Genomic DNA, 19,465 nt, shown 5'->3' with positions numbered 1-19,465 from the left:
CACAGTGGAGCACACAAGCGGTGAATGACGCCACGGATGGGAGTGCGGACAAAAAAATAAAGGAGAGAGAAACGCTGAGAAGAGTAGCACACGCAGCACAAGGCAGGCTGCACATACTCGCAGGCAGTTCAGCGCCCAGGAACGGTTGAAGGTGCGTCGAGATTGAAAAAGAGAGTGGCGCTGTGGCCCTGCCAGACGTAGGAGAGAGTCCACAAGGCGTGCAAGATTTCTTTTTGAGGATTTCAGCACTCACGCCGCTCCCCTGGTGGCAGCGCACACCTCAGCGCGTGTGAAATCGCAGGGCCTCGTTCCTGAAATGTGGGGAGGAGTCAGAGCTATCGGCCGCAGTCAGGGCCTGGATGGCATTGCATCCAAGCGGCCCGCGACAGCGAACACGCGTGCGCCATCCATAGGATTAGGCAGAGTGTGTCCGCGCAACTCGAACGTACCTGTTACCCCCGCCCCCGCGCTCACACCGCCAACTGGTGTGGGAGGCCTCAGCCGCCCCAGAGAGAGATACACCATCGGTATCGGCCAGCATGCTGGGAGGAGCGGCTCTGGGGAAACCTGCGAGGCGGCCGTGGTGGGTACAGTTCAAGACCGAGGGAGTGCTCAGATGGCTGAGGTGGGAATCGTGTATCGCACATCCCCGGCTTCCTCGCACCACGACATGGGCCAAGAGTCCAGTGGAGTTTCACTGATGTTGTGTGGCACAGACGAGTTGCGTTGAGAAGCGAAAAAAAAAAAACGTCGAATCCAGCTGTATGAGGTTGGAAGTTTCCCCGGCTGACACCCGTCGCGGAGAGGGGCTCTGGATTCCGACGTTCGGCGAAGCCAAAATCCATTGCCCGTGCACTGGATGGCGATCAGGAATCGCTGTGGGACCACATACGAGAGGGCCCAATGGCACTCATACCTGGTGCGAGAGAAACGGCTGGCCAGGATGAGAGAGGAAGAGAACGTGTATGACGAGAAAGGACGTGCTCATCGTGCATTTGTCATGCGGTGTATGCAGGGAACAGCGTGCGAGAGCGGCAGCAAAGCGAAGCCGAACGCAACTGCACGGCGCCGACGGCCCATAAACTGGGCGGCGGGTTGCTGGTTTACAGTTTTCAGCTCGATTGTGGTGACGTTTCGCAAGCAACTACACAAAAACAGAGGGCCCGCGCGCCAAACAAGCAACAACCCGTAACATATAAGCAGCCGTAGCCGAACACAGACCCGGCAGACAGAAGCGCGACGCCAGCAAACTCAGTTGAGGCCGCGCATCAAGCTGGTGAGCCCGCGCTTCAGAGATGTACCAACGTTTTTAACGGCGCCAGTCATCCTGTTGGAGTCGTTGGCCGTCAGCACCGGGTACGCATACGGTGCAAGGACGCAGTTGTTGTTGCCAAGCGGGAGGAAACCCTGCTGCCGCAGCAAGCTCGTCACGTCTACAACGATGCACAGGTTGGGGTTGAACTCGATGATGGCGAGCCGCTCCTTTCGCGGGGGAGGTGTGCGGTTGTCCGCCGTCGCGTCCTCGATTGCCTCCTCCGGCAGCATCCCGCCGAGGGAGGATTGCTGCCCGGACTGCGCCACATCGTCCTGTTCACGCGTGATCGACGCCGCTGACAGCGTCACGGTGAAGACCAGTGCCCTGCTCTCGATGGGCGGCAGCTGGCGCACGGCAAGCTGTGGCATGACGCGGGTGTCCCACGCGCGCCGCACCGCCGCGTCCACCTCGCTCGTGGTGACGTTGTCGGGAACACCGAGGACAACGAGGGCGCACGCCCACTGCGTGTACGCCACCGGTCGCAGAAGGAATACTGGGCTAATGGAAGGAAAGTGATCGCCCTGGTTCCGCCCCAGCAGCAGCTCGATGCCGCGCAGCTTTTTCCGGTCCTCAAAGACGTTCTCGAACTTGCGCTGCGTTGCAATCACAGCGTTGTGCCCTTGCAGTCGCATGCCGCAGACAGCACGCAGGATGTTACCGTGCATGGCGGCCGAATTCGTGTACAGCATCGCCACACAGTCGCCGTTGTTTACGAACAGCTCCGCTAGCGCGCGAACCATGAGGGGGGGAATGCGCTGTGGGTCGCGGGCTTCGTTCCACGTGTTCATAAAAGGCTTCGGCACCGTCTGCTTTGCGCCCGACATGGGCGCAAAGGCCGCCGCGTACCCGCCCTCCACGGCGACCTCCTCAGAAGCATCCAGCCGAGGCACAGGCGGGCTGTCTGGGAAACTGCCGTAAGGAATACGTTGGGTGATGAGCATGGCGATGGAGAGCTGCAGGCATGTAAAGAAGCAGCCGAGGTTCGTTCGGTCCAGCGAATCGGCGCAGTTGAGACGCACGAAGCGTGACTGCGTGATTAGGCGATCCACCTTGCCGGTACGGTGAATCATACCCACCGTCATCATCGAGTCCTCTGCTGTGGGCGTGGTGCCGAGGAATCCCATTGATGCCTCCCAGAAGGTAGAGGTGGCAACATCGATGCCGTACTCCTTGATGAGGTTCAGCCAGTCGACGTGGACGAGGTCGAGGCTGCCGCCTGGAAACGATTGCTTGATGACAACGTCGGATGCCCGGACGGCATCGAGGAAGTGCCGCGCTAGCACATCTTCGCCACTTTTCGGGTTGAGGCGCAGGAGGTTGATACATCGCACTTGCGGATTTGACGCGGTTTGGCCGTTTGTATCGAGCAGCATCACGTCCTTGAGCTCCTGGAACATGTGTGAAAAGTACGTCGCGCTGCCGCGGAGGACCTCGGCCTTGTCGCTGTTGAAGATCATCGCCGGCTCGGAGAGCGACATGGTCATCTGCGTCGTCCAGTGCACCGGGATGGTGCCGCGCAGGATTGAGTGACGTGTGAAGGTCACGGTGTCGGGGCCGTAGTACTTCCAGAGAATGTACTCGTAGTAGTGGTCGTTGCCGGCGCCGTTTGCCGCGTTCAGGCCACGGCTGAGGTACCGTGGACCCGGATTGACGTTGCTTTGCCTTCCCAGCAGGACCAGGTGGAGCTCGGTGCCATCCTTGAGCGTGCAGACGCGCTCTCCGGCAAAGCCGCGCACCAACACAGAGCACGCCGCCGTCAGCGAGCAGGCAGAGAACGGCTCGCGGAGGTGGTAGGACCAGTCGCAGGCCATGTCCGGTGGCGCACAGTTTGCTGGCTTCGTGAACGGAAAGGGCAGCATGACGTTCACGTCGTCGCTGTAGTAGTAGCCTTTGCAAAAGGCGTACTCCTGAAACTCACGCAGCCGTACCCGGTCCGTTGGGCTCACACGCACCGGCGCCACTCCAGGTATTTCGAACGGCACCCACGCCGTCCCCGTCACATTGTAGATAACACCCGCAAAGGGCAACGGCACTGCGGCCGTGACGGCTGTGGCGACGAGCACGTACACCCTGTCAATCGTGAGGCACCCAAACAGCGCCGGGTACTCGTGAAAAGACGTGAAAGGGCCGCACTGCTGCTGCGCCTCTTCCAGAGAAGCGAACTCCGTCGCTGGTAACGCTAGCGAGCGCCGCAACTGGCCGCTGCCGTTCACCTCGAGGGGTATCGCCATGGCGTCCTCTAAACTGTCCCGCTTCGGCATGTACATGTCTTCAGTCTGTCGAGGATCCGGCGCGGGTGGCGTCGTCGGAGGGAGGGTTTCAAAGAACATGAGCGGCTCGAGCTCAACCTTGGGAGGAGGCTTTGGCTTCGGCACCACTACAAAAAGGTATTGCACGTTGTTCTTCACGGCAATGGCGCACCGGTGGCGGCCCTGCGACCCCGCTGGACGAGCAGCGGCGCTGTTGGCCTGCATCGTGGGCGTCACCTCCCATACAAGGGTGTCTCACTGCCACCCGGCCCGGGGAACGCACAAGCTGACCAGCAACAGCGGAAAGAGGAAGTGTTGGACTACTTTTTGCCGGCTTCCTTGCGTGCATCAAGGCATCCGAGAGAGCGCCAGCAGTGGAGAGGGAGACAGAGCGAGAGAGAGAGAGAGATGAGCGAAAAGGAGACGTGGAAGGCTGTCAAGCGGCGGCGGTGAACGAAAAAGAGACAGAGTAACAACACGGGCACCGGTACCACAGAGTGAAGGCGCGGGTGTCAAAGGGGTAGCTGTACGCGCGCCACTTTAGATTCCACGAGAGTGTGTTTGGCGCGATCTCGTGCGGAACTACACTCTTTTTTTTCCGTTTTAATCAACGGTGGCCGTGACGGAAGGGCGAGAATTGCGGCGAGGCAGGCAGCCAAGAGACAACGAAAGGGCCAGGCGGCAGTCGAGAAGGGGGTGGCAGGAGGGCATGTACGGAAGTGTGGTGAAGTCGTCGCGGCAGCATCGTGGAAACACGGGTGTGCCCTCGCAGCGCGGAAGAGATTGCCTGACACGCAGTGACGCGGATTATCATGGCCTTCAAGGTGGGGCCATGGTCATACGTCCATACCGGGTCCGCACAAGCACCCTTTTCATCAGGCAGCCGTTCACTTTTTTTGGTTGGAAGCAGAGAAGAGCGCTTCCCACGGCTGCTGTGCGCTGTCTTGCACAAGGCCTTGTTGTTCCGATGATGCTGGACATTAATGCTGACCGCCTGTGAGTAGAAAGACAGAGAAACGACAAGACACAAGTTCGTCTGGCCCAGAGGCACACGCGTGCAGACATGGTCAAACGTCCCTGGTCGGCCCTTCGTTTCATTATCATGTGAGCACGTGTTAGAAATGAACAAAGAGAACTCGAAGACATGCACGGGCAACTGTGTGCCTACTTATGGCCGTCGCCAAAAAAGACCCCTGCCACCCCGTCTCTCCACCCTTTCTCGTGTTGACGGACAAGACGAGAGGAGGCGCTTCTCCTGATGGCACACCACATCGTGCTAAACAAACAACGGGAGAAGTCCCGCATTGCGGAGGGCGGCAGGAGGGGCGCGGCTGCTGGATGACAGCTGTGTTGTATCATCCGTGGTGCGTCGTGGGGGAAAGAAGGGCGACGTGCAGAGGCGGAAGCCGTCTCACACCACTACACTGCCAATACTCAGCAAGAACATCGAAAACAAAAATGAGCAGCCTAGCATGAAACAGTTTCGGTGTGTCGCTGAGCCGGTGTGTGGCGTCGGAGCCGAGTCAGCACACACTTGATGGGTACGCAGCTGAGCGACTACGGGAAATGCTGTCGCCACCAAGCGCGCTAGGCCTTTCCCATGAGTCTGTCCATTGCCTCCAGCCATGGGCCGATCTGTGTCTCAGTGACCATCTCGTTGTAAATGCGGTGGTTACGAACCGACTGAAGAACGCCATATGTGTCGAGGTCGACCAGGTCCGGCTTTCTGCCGCCGTGGAAGGTTCGCGGCTTCTTGGACTTGGGGTCGACGAGTGCCTCAGCGGTGAACCGGTTGACCTCGTCGTGTAGGCGCTGCTTCGGGTCGTCGTCGGGTTTCATGAGGCCGGCCTTCACAAGGCGCGGCTTGGTGACCATCATGGCAACCAGGTACATTACAGGCGCTCCAATCACCTTGAGAAAGAGCTTGTTGGCGTAGGGGATTGTGTCGCAGCTGTCGATGTAGGAATAGCCGGCCCACGCCGCGGGGAGGGAGCGGTTGAACTCGAGAGTGACAAAGCGGACGAGAGAACTGCGGGCCCACGTGCGCCACTTGTCCACATCCTCATCCTTTAGCTGGCCACCAAGACCCATCTTCTCGCTAAGCGTGTCCACAATGATTCGCGAGTCGACCAGGTACGACCTGTCGCCTGCCTTCGACTCGAACCGCAGCTGCGGCACCTTCTTGTACAGGCTCTCCGCCAACTCCGTCTTAAACATTGGCTCCACCTCTACGCACTCGTGCGGGATCTTGTTGTAGTCCAGAAATGCCTTGACGGTGCCACACCACGGACAGGTGGTGTACCGGTAAAACTGAATGAGGGGGTGCTCTTTGTGGTCGCAGAGCTTCTTGAAGGCTTCGTCTAGCTTGGTGGCGTCCTGCATTGCATTGAAGGCTTCGGCGGTCACGCTGCGGTTGTCGCGCATGCGGCGCTGGTACATTGCGTACCCACCACCGACCCCCACAAAACCCGCCACCGTCGTGCCGACGAGAACTTTTCGGGAAAATGTCCCTCTGCCGAACATGATGTCGAGCTGGGGAGAGAACAGGGCGACAGGCACCGTGTGAGGAGACACGAAAAACAAAGGAGTGTGGGTTGGGTGGAAGGCACACGGCCACAGGAAGAGACTATGCGCTCACGTTTCTTTTCGCTCGGCCACCCGAGAGATGATATTTGTATAGTGGGTCAAATACTTCTCCGTGTTTGTCTGTTGTTTTTAGGTGCGTGTGCTCGCGTGTGAGCACCGTGGCGAGAGAAACGCAGTTGATGCGCGCGGAAGAGAGAGAAAAGGGGGCACTGCTTGGTGATCTGCAGAAAGGGGAATAGGGGGTGGGTGAACGGAAGATGCCATTCCGCGCCCTCGATAGAGCGAGCGGCAATCGATAGCACGCCGGCACCGTTGTCAGTTAGCGTCGATGAAGCGATCCGATGACGCAGACCCAGCTGTGTGTGTGTGTATGTGTGTGTGCTTGCCTTATTTACCAGTACAAGGATTTGGTGCAGCTACCGCGTAGAGCACGGGGTGGGGTGTGTGCGCGCCGCCACCCCCCCCACACACACTTACAAAGGGGCCAACTCATCAAGTTTCACTGCGCGACGGTGGAGCAGATACGCAGACGTAAAAACCACGAAAGAGACTCACACGCATCCACATCTTTTGTTCGCCTCTTGCTGCCGCTGTCTTCGTGCGTGCCTCTGTAGATGTTAGACAGGAAGTGAGAAGCGCGGAAGACAGGAAGTGACTCGCGAACTTAGCTGCCGTAGCGAGTCGAGGGCATGCCGTCAACCCACGATTTCTCGTGACGGCTCCAGTGCTCGTCGTCTGTGTGATTGAGTCCACTCACGTTGACGAGGGGCTCCTTGCGTACCTCTTTCTCCAGTGCCATCTCTGCAAGCGAATCGTATCGACGCTGCCGTCGCGTGGCAAGGTTGTGAAGCTTTCGGTACTTCCGGCCATGCTCATCTTGGTCGCCATGCACAATGGCGTTCACTCGGTTAGCGTAAGCCTTGCGCGAGAGTTTCTTGTACCGCTTCTCTGGCTCGTCCAGAGAATCGAGCAACTCCTTCATCCCGCCGTGCATACGGCTTCCTCCGGCGCTTGTCGCCATCTTCTTTTCGTCTGGAGACATGAGGAAGGTACGCTCCGCCTCGCTCTGCCGCCGCTTGATCTTCGCCTTGGTAAGAGCATCCTCATTGAGGGGCCACTCGCCACCAGTCTGCAGACCGTTTTCGACGTGCTGTGCGATGAAGGCAATGCGCTGGCTAAAGTCCCTCACGGAGGAAGGCCACAGCTCGTAGCCGTCTGGTTTGCGCATCGCCATGCGTCGTAGTGCCGCCGCACGCTTCTGGCGTTTCCGCTGCAGCCAGTGGAAGCGCCGCTTTCCCTGGCGGGCGTCACGCAGCTCAGCCAACGTGAGCGTCTCCTCGTTAGCTGCAGCGTACTCTTTTGCCGCCTTCAGCCGCTTCCACTCGCGCAGTCGCGCATCACGCGGCAGCCGCGCCAGACGCACACGCAGCGCCTCGTCGTCCTCCGTGAGTCCAAGCGATCCGTACTTGACACGGTCACGGATGCTGTAGGGGAGGGCATGCACCCAGTCGGGGAAGTAGCTGTCGTCATCCAGCATGAACGAGTCGATGCGGGAGCTTGGGTACACGCCATGCTCCTCCACTAGCCTGCGCTGATGCTGCTCCACCGCCTCCTCGTCTGAGTCGGCGGAGCGCAGTTTGCGAAAGAGCTGGTAAAACTCGCGCGACGTGGGTGGCTGGCCAAACTTGTCGGCCACGTGATCGCGGCGATCCACCTCGCGCCGCATCAAATTGCGCATGGTGGTGCTGTAGCCCTCGCTGTCGTAACTGTCCTCGGCGAGAGCGTCGTCAGAAGAGCGAACCGCCTGTATCTCGGCGGGCGTCTGCGGCAATCGACGCCCCGCATGAAGCGCTTCCGCTGTACGCGTGTCCAGGTTCAGATGGTCCATCATGGTGCGCTGCTTTTCCTCCTTCAGGAGGCCGCGCTCTTTTCGCCTCGTCTTTAGCATCGCTGTCAAGTTTGTCTTGCTGCGGTACACCTCCGGTTCCGTAAAGCTGTCTCCCCTCTCCCGCTCTGTTAGCGCCCCCTTGTTCAGATTCACGCCACCTGCGCTGCTCCGCTTTGCGAATGCCACATGTTGATAGGGTCGGAGCAGCACGCTGTATCCCTTTGTAAGCATTGAGCACACCCGTGCCGCGCAGTGGTTGTGATACACCTGCTGCAGTTGCGAGTGGTGCCCCCTACGTGCATCTTCACGACCAGACAGCGAGCCATGAACGACGAAGAACCGCAAAGGAAAGGGAAGCCCGAGAGGCGAAGGTTAGAGAGCCCCATTGGCGCGTATGAGGACATTATAGAAATAACAAACATTCAAAGCCCCGCGGCGCGTGCATAAAGTGCACCGTCTCGAAAGGGAAAAGGCTCGGTTCTTTGCAGGGCGTCATGGGACAGACCGCCGCGAAAGCCGACAAGAACGAAATGCGGCGGTGCGCCCCCCCCCCACTGCACCATTACAGAGGGGGCGGTTAATGGGAGATGTGTATTCAAGGCGAAGATCACAATAGTGGCCGCCAGGATTCGTTTTGTCCTCGCGCCTTTTCACATTTTTGTTCCCCACACAATGAGGGATACCTCAGCGCGTGGTATCCAGGGTCTAGTACCCTACTCTCTCTCTCGGAAGGGTCAGATGTGTCGGAGGGGGGGGGAGGGGGAAGGCAGCCGCCACCACCCACACTTTATCTCTGAAAAATGCCGAACCACTTCTGGTGGTGAAGAGGTCAAGTGCCTATGGCATGGGGAAGCGAGGACAATTCACCGATGCTCATGTCGACCGTGAGGACCTGGACGGCGCAGCCTAAAAGCGACGTGTCTCAGTGAACACGCTTGTCGCATGCACACATCATGGGCAAAGTGTCAACCTGGCCGAAACGCATCTTGCAAGGCCCCCGCACCGCCTCTTGGTGGTGGGAAGCCGGAGCCGCCCCGATGGGGATGCACCGCGTGGCGACGGGCATGATGGGAGGAGCGGCTGTGATGCACGGAAGAGGTGGTAGAGCTTGAGGCACAGGCTGCATTCCGATGATTGAGGCACTGAGTTGCTGTAACGCCTGCCTGCCGCTACTTCCCACCGCTAAAGGGGGCGATGGGCAGGGTTTGGTTACGCTCAGGCTCAACGGTAGAGTGGACACGTGGAAGAAGGAAAAGAGAAAACATGCGTGCTGTGTCGTTGTGTGCGCCTTCGGCGTCGCCTGGGAGGCGGTGAACGACCGCAGAACTCAATGCGTTGGAGCCGCGACACGTTGCTGGAGAGAACAGAAAGACGGGACAACTCTGCTCTCCGTCAGCCGTGCTCCGGCTGCCACCCTCTCAACCGGGTCGCTTTGCACGCGGCGGCCCATTATGCAGACATGCCCAACAAAAATGTCGCACAGGAGGCGAGCGGGAGGGGAGCCGATGTATGCCCGTGGCCAAGAACATGCTCCATGGGAACATGCAGGACGGATGCACGTCTTGTCCACCGGAGTTGCTCGGACATCACAGACAAGCGCGTTTAGGACTCACGACGAGGCCTGCATGCAAGCCTCTGCAACGGCGCCGGCTCATTCGATGCGTTTGGCCTTGACCGCCTGGCTGTGCTTGTGTTGCGCGCTACGGTAACAGTTGTAGCCGTTAACTGTGGCCAAGCAGATGTTCACCAACGCCAGCGAGCGGCTTCCAGAGTTCTGGGGCTGAATGAGTAGGGCGTAGACGAACCACACCATACCAGTAGCGCAGAGGGCAGCGCTCGAGTTAAAGTCGATCTTCTCCACCGGCGGATATCCGGAGACGATGCCGTAAAGGGGGACAATCGAGAGCGACCACTTGAACAAGGGGGCGGTGTTGTAGATGGAGTTGAGGTACGCGATGACGCGGTTTTGTTCGTACGGGGCGAGAAAGTTGAAGATGCGCCCTGTTCCAACCCAGCTGTGGAACGCCTTGGGAAACAGCTTCGGGATCGTTTGACCAGTCACGGTAGAAGACATCTTTGCCTACCCAACGGCGGAAGAGCCGGAGGTGAACAGAACTGACGGTGTGGAGGAGGCAGTATAAGAGGAGGCGATTGCACAAGAGAAATAAGGGGGCGAGATGTGCGAGAAGGCAACACTAGCTGGTGCATATGCGTTATCTGAAGCACAAGTTCAACCGATACAAAAACGGTCAAGCAAAAGAAAAAAAAGAGAGGGAGCGCGGGGGCGGCAAAGAGGTGGGGAGGGAGGAGAATGGTGTGCGTTACGAGTGGCTGTATACTCACACGAAAAGGACTCGTTTCATGGCTTACAAATGGGCATCACTTGACACACATCTTTTACAGCACTGAATCCCATATACGATGGTGCTCTCGCGCATGCACACATTCGTGCATCTGCTCCGCCGCGTGAGTTGCGCCGTTGGCGCGCAACAGCTACAAGACATCATGACGAAGGCAGTGCTTTTGTACTTCTGCTTTCACCGGTCGATGCGTGCTCGTCGGATCATCTTTACCTCCGTGCTAGAAGCCCAAAGTGGCCAAAGCAGAAAGCGTCACGGTACCGCACCGATAGGAGCGCCAGGACAGAGAAGCGTATGGAGGGAGAGCACCGCGAGAAAGCGTAGCCATCCTCGCTGCCAAGGTTGACTACCTTGGCAGCGGACGGGGAAAAAAGAAGAGAGGAAAAGATGGCGAGAGTCTTCTTCGGTTTTCTACGCGGGGCTGCCCTTCGCCAACCTCACAGCGTTTGCTCATACCGCAGAAGGGCTTCTTGAGCAGATATGTATCGGTCCCAATCGGCGGCAGACACCTCGACCTGGTCTGCTGCCGCGAGAGGCTGGGCGGCTACCTTGTCCAGCTGCACCAGCACCGTAACAGGCTGCAGGCGACGGGAAAGCATCGCATAGTGAGGTGACGATTGGGGAAGGAGGAGGAGCAGCACGTACAGCGTCTGCACCAGCGCCGGGCATGACGTGGGGTGCAACAGGGACACGCGCAAAAAGGTGAAGGCGGACGACTCTAGCTGCTGCACCAAGTGATCGAGCTGCACGTAAGTGGCAACGGACATCTCGCCCTCACCGAGATGCTCACAGATGCGCCGGGTGAAGACGAAGTGACGACACAGCAGTCCGAGCGAGAGCAGCGCTACAGCGTTGTAGCACCAGCACGGCAGCAGCGTCGAGAATATCTCCGCCGCGTCGGTGTTTGTCAGCCCGCGGCGCAGCAGCGTCCGAACATCGTCAAGCTCAGGGAACGTGGCCAGCATGGCTTGGAGGGAGAGCACCACCTTGCTCACAAATCGCAAGTCGGTCATGCAAGACAGCGCGCGTGCGAAGTGGACGAGCACGCCCTCCCTCAAGTCCTCCTCCTCGAGCCCGCTGCGCAGCGTGTGTAACCGGCGCACTACATCGGGGAAGCGCCGCAGCAGCTGCCCGTCGTGATTGTGGTGCAACAGCCGGTGCAGCACGAGCTGCACAAACTCTGAAAAGTGACCGTTGTTCGTGAGCACGCACGCCACCTCGGTGCCTCGGTGCGCCACGTTTTCTGGAGCGACGTCGAGCAACATGGTAATCCTCCCTAGCACGTTGCTAAGTAGATTCTCCGACGATGCAGGTGCAAGGTGGTGCAGGACAAGAAGCCATTCGAGTCCACCTATGAGCGTCTCCTCCCCAGCACCGCTCTCAAGCAACTCCAATACGCTCCGCAAAAGCACATCGATCACCCCGGCCGACACGCCGTCCCCGACAGACACAATCGCGTGTTGCACCTCCTGGTTTGTGATGACGGCCGCCGCATGCGTGGAGCCATCGACCGAGCTGAGCTCAGGCAGTGTCGCCTGCAGAACACGGGACAGGTGGCGTTGGAAAATGTCGTCATGAATTCCGAGGTGGACGAGCTCCGACAACCACTCCAGGCAGAAAACGCGCGCCCGCGCAGATGTTGTGTCGTGTACGCATGTGCACAAGGCGCCCACCACCTCGCATACATCCGCTGCTGTGTCCGCGGAATAGTGTTGTGAGACACTGTGCCGGCATTCACGCAGAATGTGAAACACGTTTGTGTCGTTGCTGACAGAGGCGGCGAGCAGCACGCGAAGGAGCGGCGCCATGGAGGCGGCGAAGTGGCAGCCGGGCAGTTCCAGCACAAACCGCAGCCACTGGAGGATCCACTGAGACACGGCCGCGGCCACGTCGACAACAAGCGGTCCCGACGTCGATGTGTAGTTGCCTAGCGTGTCGGACACAAAGGAGGCAAAGGTGTTCATGTCCACCGCAGAAGCCCCGCTGCGGCTCACCGACTCTTTCAGCGTACACGAAACCTCCTCCGCTAGCAGAAAAACGCGCTTGTCGCGGTCGCTCACGGCGATGGAGAGTGCAGTGAAGAGATCCGTGAATCGCGCCCCCCACGCTTCTGCCCCGTGGTGGCGCACAAGCTCGTAGCACGCTTCGATGGCGGCAATGCGGACGATCGGGTCCGCGTCGCCCATGCTGCGCAGCACAGGATCCAGTAAGTGCATCAGCAGCTCGCTGCCCAGTGGTTGCGGCGGAAGACCAGCACACACCGCACGTACGCATAGGAGACCAGCCCGGCGGTAGACTGCTGCGGTGCTGCGCAGCAGCTGCTCTTCGACGCCACGTAATTCCACCACTGCAACTTCTTCCGCTTCGGCGGCGGGCACATCCTTATAGAGTTGTGATGTGCGTGATGAGATCACCTGTGCGGCCCTGGTGCGGGCATCGGCCTTCCCTTCGATGAGGGCCTTGCGCGTCGCCTGTAAGGAGAGTGGGTCGGTCATGCTGTGTGCACAGAGCTGAGGAACAGCGGGCAAGCATGCACACCCGCAAGCGCACTCACGAAGACTTCACTGTTAGCCGTCACGCACCGACAGTGTTCGTGATGAGAAAAAAAAAAACAGTCGAGGTGAACGACAGGCGAGAAAGGGGAGGGGGGATGTGCAGCGTGCATGTTTGAGACCAGGAGAGAGGAGGAGGGTCGCATACGTAAAGCTGGGAAGGCATGGAGGTCACAGTGTCGGTGCCTTGCTCTGCGCGGGGGGGTGGGGGGAGAACAGTCAGCCACCCTTGACGCTTTCTGTGCCATGTACTGAAGCGGAGCACGGGGGAGGAGTGGAGCAGAGCCTTCTGCATGCCAGCTGCTCACATGCGCACATCCCCCCACTCACCCCAACCGGAGCGAGTCACCGTTTGCCGCTGCATTACCACAGCGGTTGTGTGGGCAAGCCTGTGCCATGGAGTAGGAGAGGCTCAGAAGTGAAATGGGTATCCTTGTGGTCAGGTTCATAAAAAGAACAAGTCATAACTTTCACAGCTGCGCATGCAAAACAGTTTCTGGGCGCGCCAGGCAAGAGCATACACACACACAGAGATAAAGAAAAACAGAGAACGAAGGAAAGAAATCAGAAAAAAAAAGCAAATGACAGCACGTTGAACGAGAGAAAAGGAGGTAAAAAGAAGACATCGACCGAAACGTCTAACAAGTGCCGAAAAGGACGAGAAAGTGAGATCGGCTAACCCCCATAAATATATACGAGCACGGGATGACGAAAAGAGCCAAACATCAGAAACAAACGAAGACGTCCGCTTGCGTCGAAGGGGGATGAGGCATGACAAAGAAAACAAAGGAGAGGGGAAGAGATGACAAACGGAAGAACCAAGGATAAGGCAAGCGACAAGCAGAAGAGGGCGGGGAATCGTTCCAAGAGTCCCTGCTAACACACAAACAAGACGGAGGAGAACGTGGCGTGTGTGAGTGAGTGGAGCTGCGTCCACAGCCGGTCTAAAGGAGAGGATGGGTGGTGTCCGAAAACAAACTACGGTAAAGTAAAATAATCGATAGCCTTCTTCATTCCTTTTTGTTCCGCTCCGTCTCATTGCTCTACGCTTCTTGTTTGTCGACATGGCCGTCTTTCTTGTCCCTTCAATTTCTTCCTCGCGCTAACCGTGGCAGCCAACCAGCAACTATGAGGAGTCGCCGTCCAGCGGCGCCATGACACAGAGCACAGGCGTCTGCTCAGTTCGCTGTTCTGCTGGATTTTACTGAGAGAATCGAAAGAGTAGAGGCAGCGCCCTCCTCGGCCTCCACGCTAGCTGAATAAAACGATTCGATTTCACCCTCATCTCACCTCTCTGCACAGCACGGCCAACATCTATTCGACTATTGCAAAAATACACATTCAAGACAACGAAAAGTGAGAGGAGAGCACACACAGCTCGCCGACGACACACAGAAAGCAAAAAATAGAAAAGACAAGTACAAAAAAGCACAAAAAAAAACGAAGGATTCCGTACAGGTATTCGAAAACAACAAAAAGGGGGAAAAAAAGAGCGAACTCATTAGGGTACAGCGAATACAAGTTCTCGCTATGTGGAGAGGCGTGCGATGGGGTCAGAACGAGGGATGATTTCGCACGATCATCGATATGTACAGGGAGAACAATCGATACACTCAAAAAGAGAGAAAAAGAGCGCACTCACGGTGCCGCGCTCTTCACCCTCTATCAAGCCGCCACTATGGCTACAAAAGATAGGCAGCAATGTTTTTTAACGCAGATACACAAGCGGGTCGCGATCCTACCACTACTAATACCCGTGAAGTCCAGATCCAGAAGAGAATCGGTCAACGCAGAACGGTTTCACGGAGTTGTCCGACAATCGCACACATACATACAGATACGCACACACACGCAGCCACACACAATCAAGCATTCATGAACAGGTACATAAAGTTCATGTAAAAGGGAAGAATTCAGCCTCAGAGAGAGTACAGGGAAACCACAATAACAACAAAAAGGAAAGGGAGCGCAGAGGCGAGCAGGAAAGCCGCCAAACCGCCATGCAAACGCACACAAGCACGAAAAGGCAGTCAAAACGGTCACTGGCAACCACAACAGCAAATCGATCAGGCAGTACAATGTGCAACACCAGCAAAAGAAGTGTGTGCATAAGTGCGGCCGTTAATAGATATTCATGTACATTTGGTGTATTTTGCATGCATGTCCACAGGAACCAGAGGCAAGGGTCGAAGGCGAGACGAGTGTCAGAAGGCCAGCCCTCCCCCCTCTCAGTGAGCACCACTTACACAGCCGACTCATTCTTGCCTGCACACTGGAAAACTGTTGTGGTGTGAGAGGCGCACGTTCGACGGCCAACGTGTGCTAGGCCGGATGCGGCTCGGCAGTCCTACTGGGAGCTGGGGGATAGGCCACGCGTGCTTGAGCGGCGAGGGGTGCTGCTACGGCGCACCGACTCCTCCTCGATGCGCGACTTGCACGCCTCCAGTTGTCGAATGCTCTCGAGGTTCTTCTTTGACAGCTTAGTCTTGGAGAAGGGAATGTGCTGATCTGTTTCCGGAGCACCAGACGGATACCATGGCTGCTTGTAGCCGCTGCTTTTCGTGGCAGGCGACACCCACGACGGACGGCGGCGCTGCCGTCCTCCGGCGGTAGCATGGTAAGCCGCCCCCGCCTCCGCCGTAGGCGTGCCGGCAGACCGCGCCGCGGCGTGGTAGTGCTCAGCCTCAAACTCGCCAAACTCCACTTGATGCGCCTCTTCCGGCTCGTACTCCTGGCGGTGCAGCTCTCCGTGGTACTCCTCCTCCTCCGGCTGCTCCTCCTCGGGCTGCGACACCTCTTCCGCCGCCGCCGCAGGCCGGCGCAGATCCTCTTCCCCCGCCTCGGATTCTGAAACGGCTTCCGACGCCTCTTCCGACGCCGCCGCAGGCCGGCCCAGACCCTCTTCCCCCGCCTCGGATTCCGAAGCGGCTTCCGACGCCTCTTCCGACGCCGCCGCAGGCCGGCGCAGACCCTCTTCCCCCGCCTCGGATTCTGAAGCGGCTTCCGACGCCTCTTCCGACGCCGCCGCAGGCCGGCCCAGACCCTCTTCCCCCGCCTCGGATTCCGAAGCGGCTTCCGACGCCTCTTCCGACGCCGCCGCAGGCCGGCGCAGACCCTCTTCCCCCGCCTCGGATTCCGAAGCGGCTTCCGACGCCTCTTCCGACGCCGCCGCAGGCCGGCGCAGACCCTCTTCCCCCGCCTCGGATTCCGAAGCGGCTTCCGACGCCGTCGCAGGCCGCCGCAGACCCTCTTCCGTCTCCTCGGGCTCTGACACCTCTTCCAACGCCTCTTCAACCAGATGCTCGGCATCTTCCTCCTCCTCGGGCTGCGGCTCCTCCTCCACTTCCGGCTCAAGCTGCTGCTCTTGCGCCGCATCCTCTTGCAGCTCTTCCTTAGGCTGCGTCTCCTCAGACTGCGCCTCTTCGAGATACTCGAGCTGCTGTGGCACCTCTTCCTCGTCCTCCTCGGGCTCCTGCTCTCCCTGTTGGCTCCTCTGCCATTGAGGCGTCTCGTGTGGCGCGGCCTCGTCGACCTCCTTCTCTTCCTCCGAAAGATCTTCGTTGATGCTCATGGCGCGATCAGCCATCGGGGGTGCTCGCGTCGCCTGCGGCTCCTCCTCTTCCTCTTCCTCTTCCTCCTCTTCGTCTTCGTGCACGTTGCTCTCATCCAGCACGGCGGCAGGGTGAGCTTCCTCCTGCTCTTCGTCCTCCTCGTCAGCACCCTTGTAGGCTGCTTCCTCGGCAGCACGGCGCTTCCGGTATATGTCCTCCTCCACCGGCCGCGGGGCGTGCAGACGCTTGTAGCTTCCAACGACTTCGCCAGCTTCCTCGTTGATATTCGCAGCATGGTGCATCTGAATGATAACCACCCCCTCTTCATCGTCTACCTCACACTGGCCGACAGACACGAGGCGGCCCTTCTCGTGCACCTGCACTTCAACAATTTTCTCATTTGGATCCACCTCCACAAAGCGCACCTCCTGGTTCCAGCTGATGATGTTGTTGCCGTCGGAGTCCTGGGTGGCCGGCGCCTCCACGGTGACACCCTCCAGCTCGCCAGAGGCAACAGACACGTAGCCCTCCGCTACGGGCCCGCCGTCACGCCGCACAAGGTTGAAGCCGCGGACGATGGTGAAAAACAGCGACTCCTTCTGCACTGCCAGGGAGGAAGGGTGCGGGTCCAAATCATCCAGCGGTTTGTTCGCCCACTCGACCTCGATCTCGCCCCAGAGGGCGTCCTCCTTCGACTTTGACTCAATCAGCAGCACCGCATTTCCCTTGTTGTACAGACGCTCGAACTCCAGCGGCACCGCGCCAATGACGAGAAGCTCCTCCTCCTCCGACGAGCTCTCCTCCTTTTTCGGTACGCATACGAGGATGTGGCCCAGCTTCCTCTCGGTGTTGAGCTGCATAACCTGCGACGGATTCCCAGGGAGGTAGTAGTAGCCATCCTTGGCGTAGTAAGGCGACAGCGATGGCTCTGGCTGAGCCCCAGGCTTGTAGAGCACTGACTCGGAGCAGTTGTCGTCCGTGTCGCGCAGCACACACAGGACACCGCCGGTGTACGCCTCCGCGCCGTAGTCGGTGAACTGGAATAAGTGGTGGACCACAAAGGTACAGCCGAGCGGCACGCTTAGCGTCTGCTGCTCGATTGCCTCCTCGTCCATCTTGTCGTCGGCGCCGCGCAGGTACCAAGAGGCCACGATGGTGCCCAGCGGACCTTCTTGACAGCTGCCGTAGCCCGTCTGCATGCTGTCCTCCGGCATGATCGGCAGTGGCTCCTGGTCGCCGTGGCTGCGGTCGTGCAGGGCGCCGCACGGGATCATCACGCCGCCGATCAGCTGGTCATTCTTCTCGGGGAGAGCATCGTTCACGACGAGCACCTCCAGTGGCTCGTTGTGGTTGATGTACGGGAACTCGAAGAGCTCCTCCCACGTTACCATCACCTCCTTGCCGCGCAGCACCTTTTCGGTCTGGCCCTCAAAGGCACCGCAGCGCACGATCACGGAGATCCGGTCATCGTGCTCAGCGCTCACGTGTCGGCCACAGTGGACCGTGACGATCAGCTTCGGCACCTTCTGATCCTTCTTGGCGCGGCGCAGTTCATCGATCGTCTGCGGTGGTGGCGGCACGCTCGGGGCGGTCTCGGCCAGTTCATCATCCTCCATGATCCGCCGGTATGCCTTGCGACGGATATCGCCTGAGGGCAGCGGCCGCGCACGCTCCTCGAACACATCGAGCTGCATGAGGCGGCGACGCTCAGCCTCCTTGGCGTCGCGGGCCTCGCGCAAAAGACGCTCGCGCTCCTCCTGCTTGCTGAACTCGCTGCAGCACGGGCAGAGGTAGACCTCTGGCATCTGGGCGTACATCTTATCCGGCGGGAAGCCGACCCGACGGATGAGCGAGGTCGCTGTGTCATCCTCGAAGGGTAGAGGCTCACCGAATAGTGACATGATGCGCGAGGTGCTTGGCCGACGGAAAAAAAGAGGCGGGTGAGGTTCTGTCGGGGTGCTTTGGCGTTCTGTAGCCCGAAGGGGATCCAAACAGAGCGGGAAACTACACGCGACAGGGGCACCCTACGGAAGAGGCCGGGTCGTCTGTGTGTGTGTGCGTATACGCGTTGATCCCCTTGTTTTCCTTTCTGTGGTGTTGCTGTCGTCGAGCACAGCCGTTTGCGCAATGGTATGAGTGTGCGTGTTTGAATGGGCACGAAATGAAAAAAGCGAGCCCGCGCACAGCACTCACTGACACACACAAGTGGAGGTATTCGATGAAAGCGACTGAAACGGAACGAACAATATATGTGGTCGTAAGGTGTGGAGGACACGAAGTTCGTTAGTCGAGTAAAGGAACGAGAGCGTGAGCGAGATGTACGAAGGAACAAGGAAACGAAAAGACAGATAGGCACGTGCTAGGTCTTTGCCCGCAAAAAACGTACAGGGGGTCGTAGTCGTTATCGTTGTCTTGGTGAGGATGGAGGTTGGGGGGGGGGAAGTGCGACAGCCGCTGCAGTGATGAAGGCGACGGCGCCAATGTTGTCTGTCGAGGTGTGTGCTATTGGTAATGAAGAGCCGAATAAGAAACGAGCCACGAGCAGAACGCAAAGACGGGCCCACTCACTCAGATCGACAAGGAAATGAACGATGTAATAATAGTACTTACAAACAAACAAGAGACGAAAGAGAGGCGAGAGGGGTGCTGATGCGGCAAGGACGGTAGATGGCCAAACGGCTTCGCTACACGCTGCTACTTCTGCGTGAGTGCGAGCAAAAGCAACAGACATGGAAAAAGAAACAGCGACAGCAGAAATGGCGGACAGCGCAAGGCAGGCGGAGGAGGAAGGGAGAGAACAGAGTTGTCAGACAGGGATAACAAGATTAGCAATGGGAGAGCCAAGTGCACATTTATCGATAATGGCAGCACCATTGCGGAGGGGGCGGGGGCGCGTGGCAGTAGAAAGGGAGAGAGTCGCCAGCAGAGCCGGAAACTCCACAAAGAATGATCAACAGCGCCGAA

General features: G+C 58.6%; 6 protein-coding genes across 6 annotated transcripts; all 6 read right to left on the bottom strand.

Moving 5' to 3' along the window:
- Nucleotides 1-1,251: 1,251 nt before the first annotated feature.
- Nucleotides 1,252-3,789, bottom strand: LINJ_14_1590 (putative inositol 5'-phosphatase; the record flags this gene model as incomplete). The annotated part of the gene is made up of 1 exon (XM_001464300.1): nucleotides 1,252-3,789. One exon carries the CDS (start codon nucleotides 3,787-3,789, stop codon nucleotides 1,252-1,254), a length of 2,538 nt encoding a protein of 845 aa, XP_001464337.1.
- Nucleotides 3,790-5,151: 1,362 nt separating this feature from the next.
- On the bottom strand, nucleotides 5,152-6,087 carry LINJ_14_1580 (putative glutathione-S-transferase/glutaredoxin; the record flags this gene model as incomplete). Its single annotated transcript, XM_001464299.1, has 1 exon — nucleotides 5,152-6,087. One exon carries the CDS (start codon nucleotides 6,085-6,087, stop codon nucleotides 5,152-5,154), a length of 936 nt encoding a protein of 311 aa, XP_001464336.1.
- A 727-nt stretch (nucleotides 6,088-6,814) lies between these two features.
- LINJ_14_1570 (conserved hypothetical protein) lies at nucleotides 6,815-8,269 on the bottom strand (the record flags this gene model as incomplete). The annotated part of the gene is made up of 1 exon (XM_001464298.1): nucleotides 6,815-8,269. The coding sequence occupies one exon, from the start codon at nucleotides 8,267-8,269 to the stop codon at nucleotides 6,815-6,817; it is 1,455 nt and encodes a 484-aa protein (XP_001464335.1).
- Nucleotides 8,270-9,689: 1,420 nt separating this feature from the next.
- Nucleotides 9,690-10,112, bottom strand: LINJ_14_1560 (conserved hypothetical protein; the record flags this gene model as incomplete). The annotated part of the gene is made up of 1 exon (XM_001464297.1): nucleotides 9,690-10,112. The coding sequence occupies one exon, from the start codon at nucleotides 10,110-10,112 to the stop codon at nucleotides 9,690-9,692; it is 423 nt and encodes a 140-aa protein (XP_001464334.1).
- A 723-nt stretch (nucleotides 10,113-10,835) lies between these two features.
- Nucleotides 10,836-12,893, bottom strand: LINJ_14_1550 (conserved hypothetical protein; the record flags this gene model as incomplete). Its single annotated transcript, XM_001464296.1, has 1 exon — nucleotides 10,836-12,893. One exon carries the CDS (start codon nucleotides 12,891-12,893, stop codon nucleotides 10,836-10,838), a length of 2,058 nt encoding a protein of 685 aa, XP_001464333.1.
- Nucleotides 12,894-15,297: 2,404 nt separating this feature from the next.
- Nucleotides 15,298-18,318, bottom strand: LINJ_14_1540 (conserved hypothetical protein; the record flags this gene model as incomplete). The annotated part of the gene is made up of 1 exon (XM_001464295.1): nucleotides 15,298-18,318. The coding sequence occupies one exon, from the start codon at nucleotides 18,316-18,318 to the stop codon at nucleotides 15,298-15,300; it is 3,021 nt and encodes a 1,006-aa protein (XP_001464332.1).
- Nucleotides 18,319-19,465: the final 1,147 nt, after the last annotated feature.

The sequence above is a fragment of the Leishmania infantum genome, chromosome 14 (assembly GCF_000002875.2).
Source record: "Leishmania infantum JPCM5 genome chromosome 14".
In the NCBI taxonomy this organism is placed as follows: domain Eukaryota; phylum Euglenozoa; class Kinetoplastea; order Trypanosomatida; family Trypanosomatidae; genus Leishmania; species Leishmania infantum.
The sequence above is the reverse complement of the archived record's forward strand: the minus strand, read 5'-3'. Positions and strand labels throughout refer to the sequence as shown.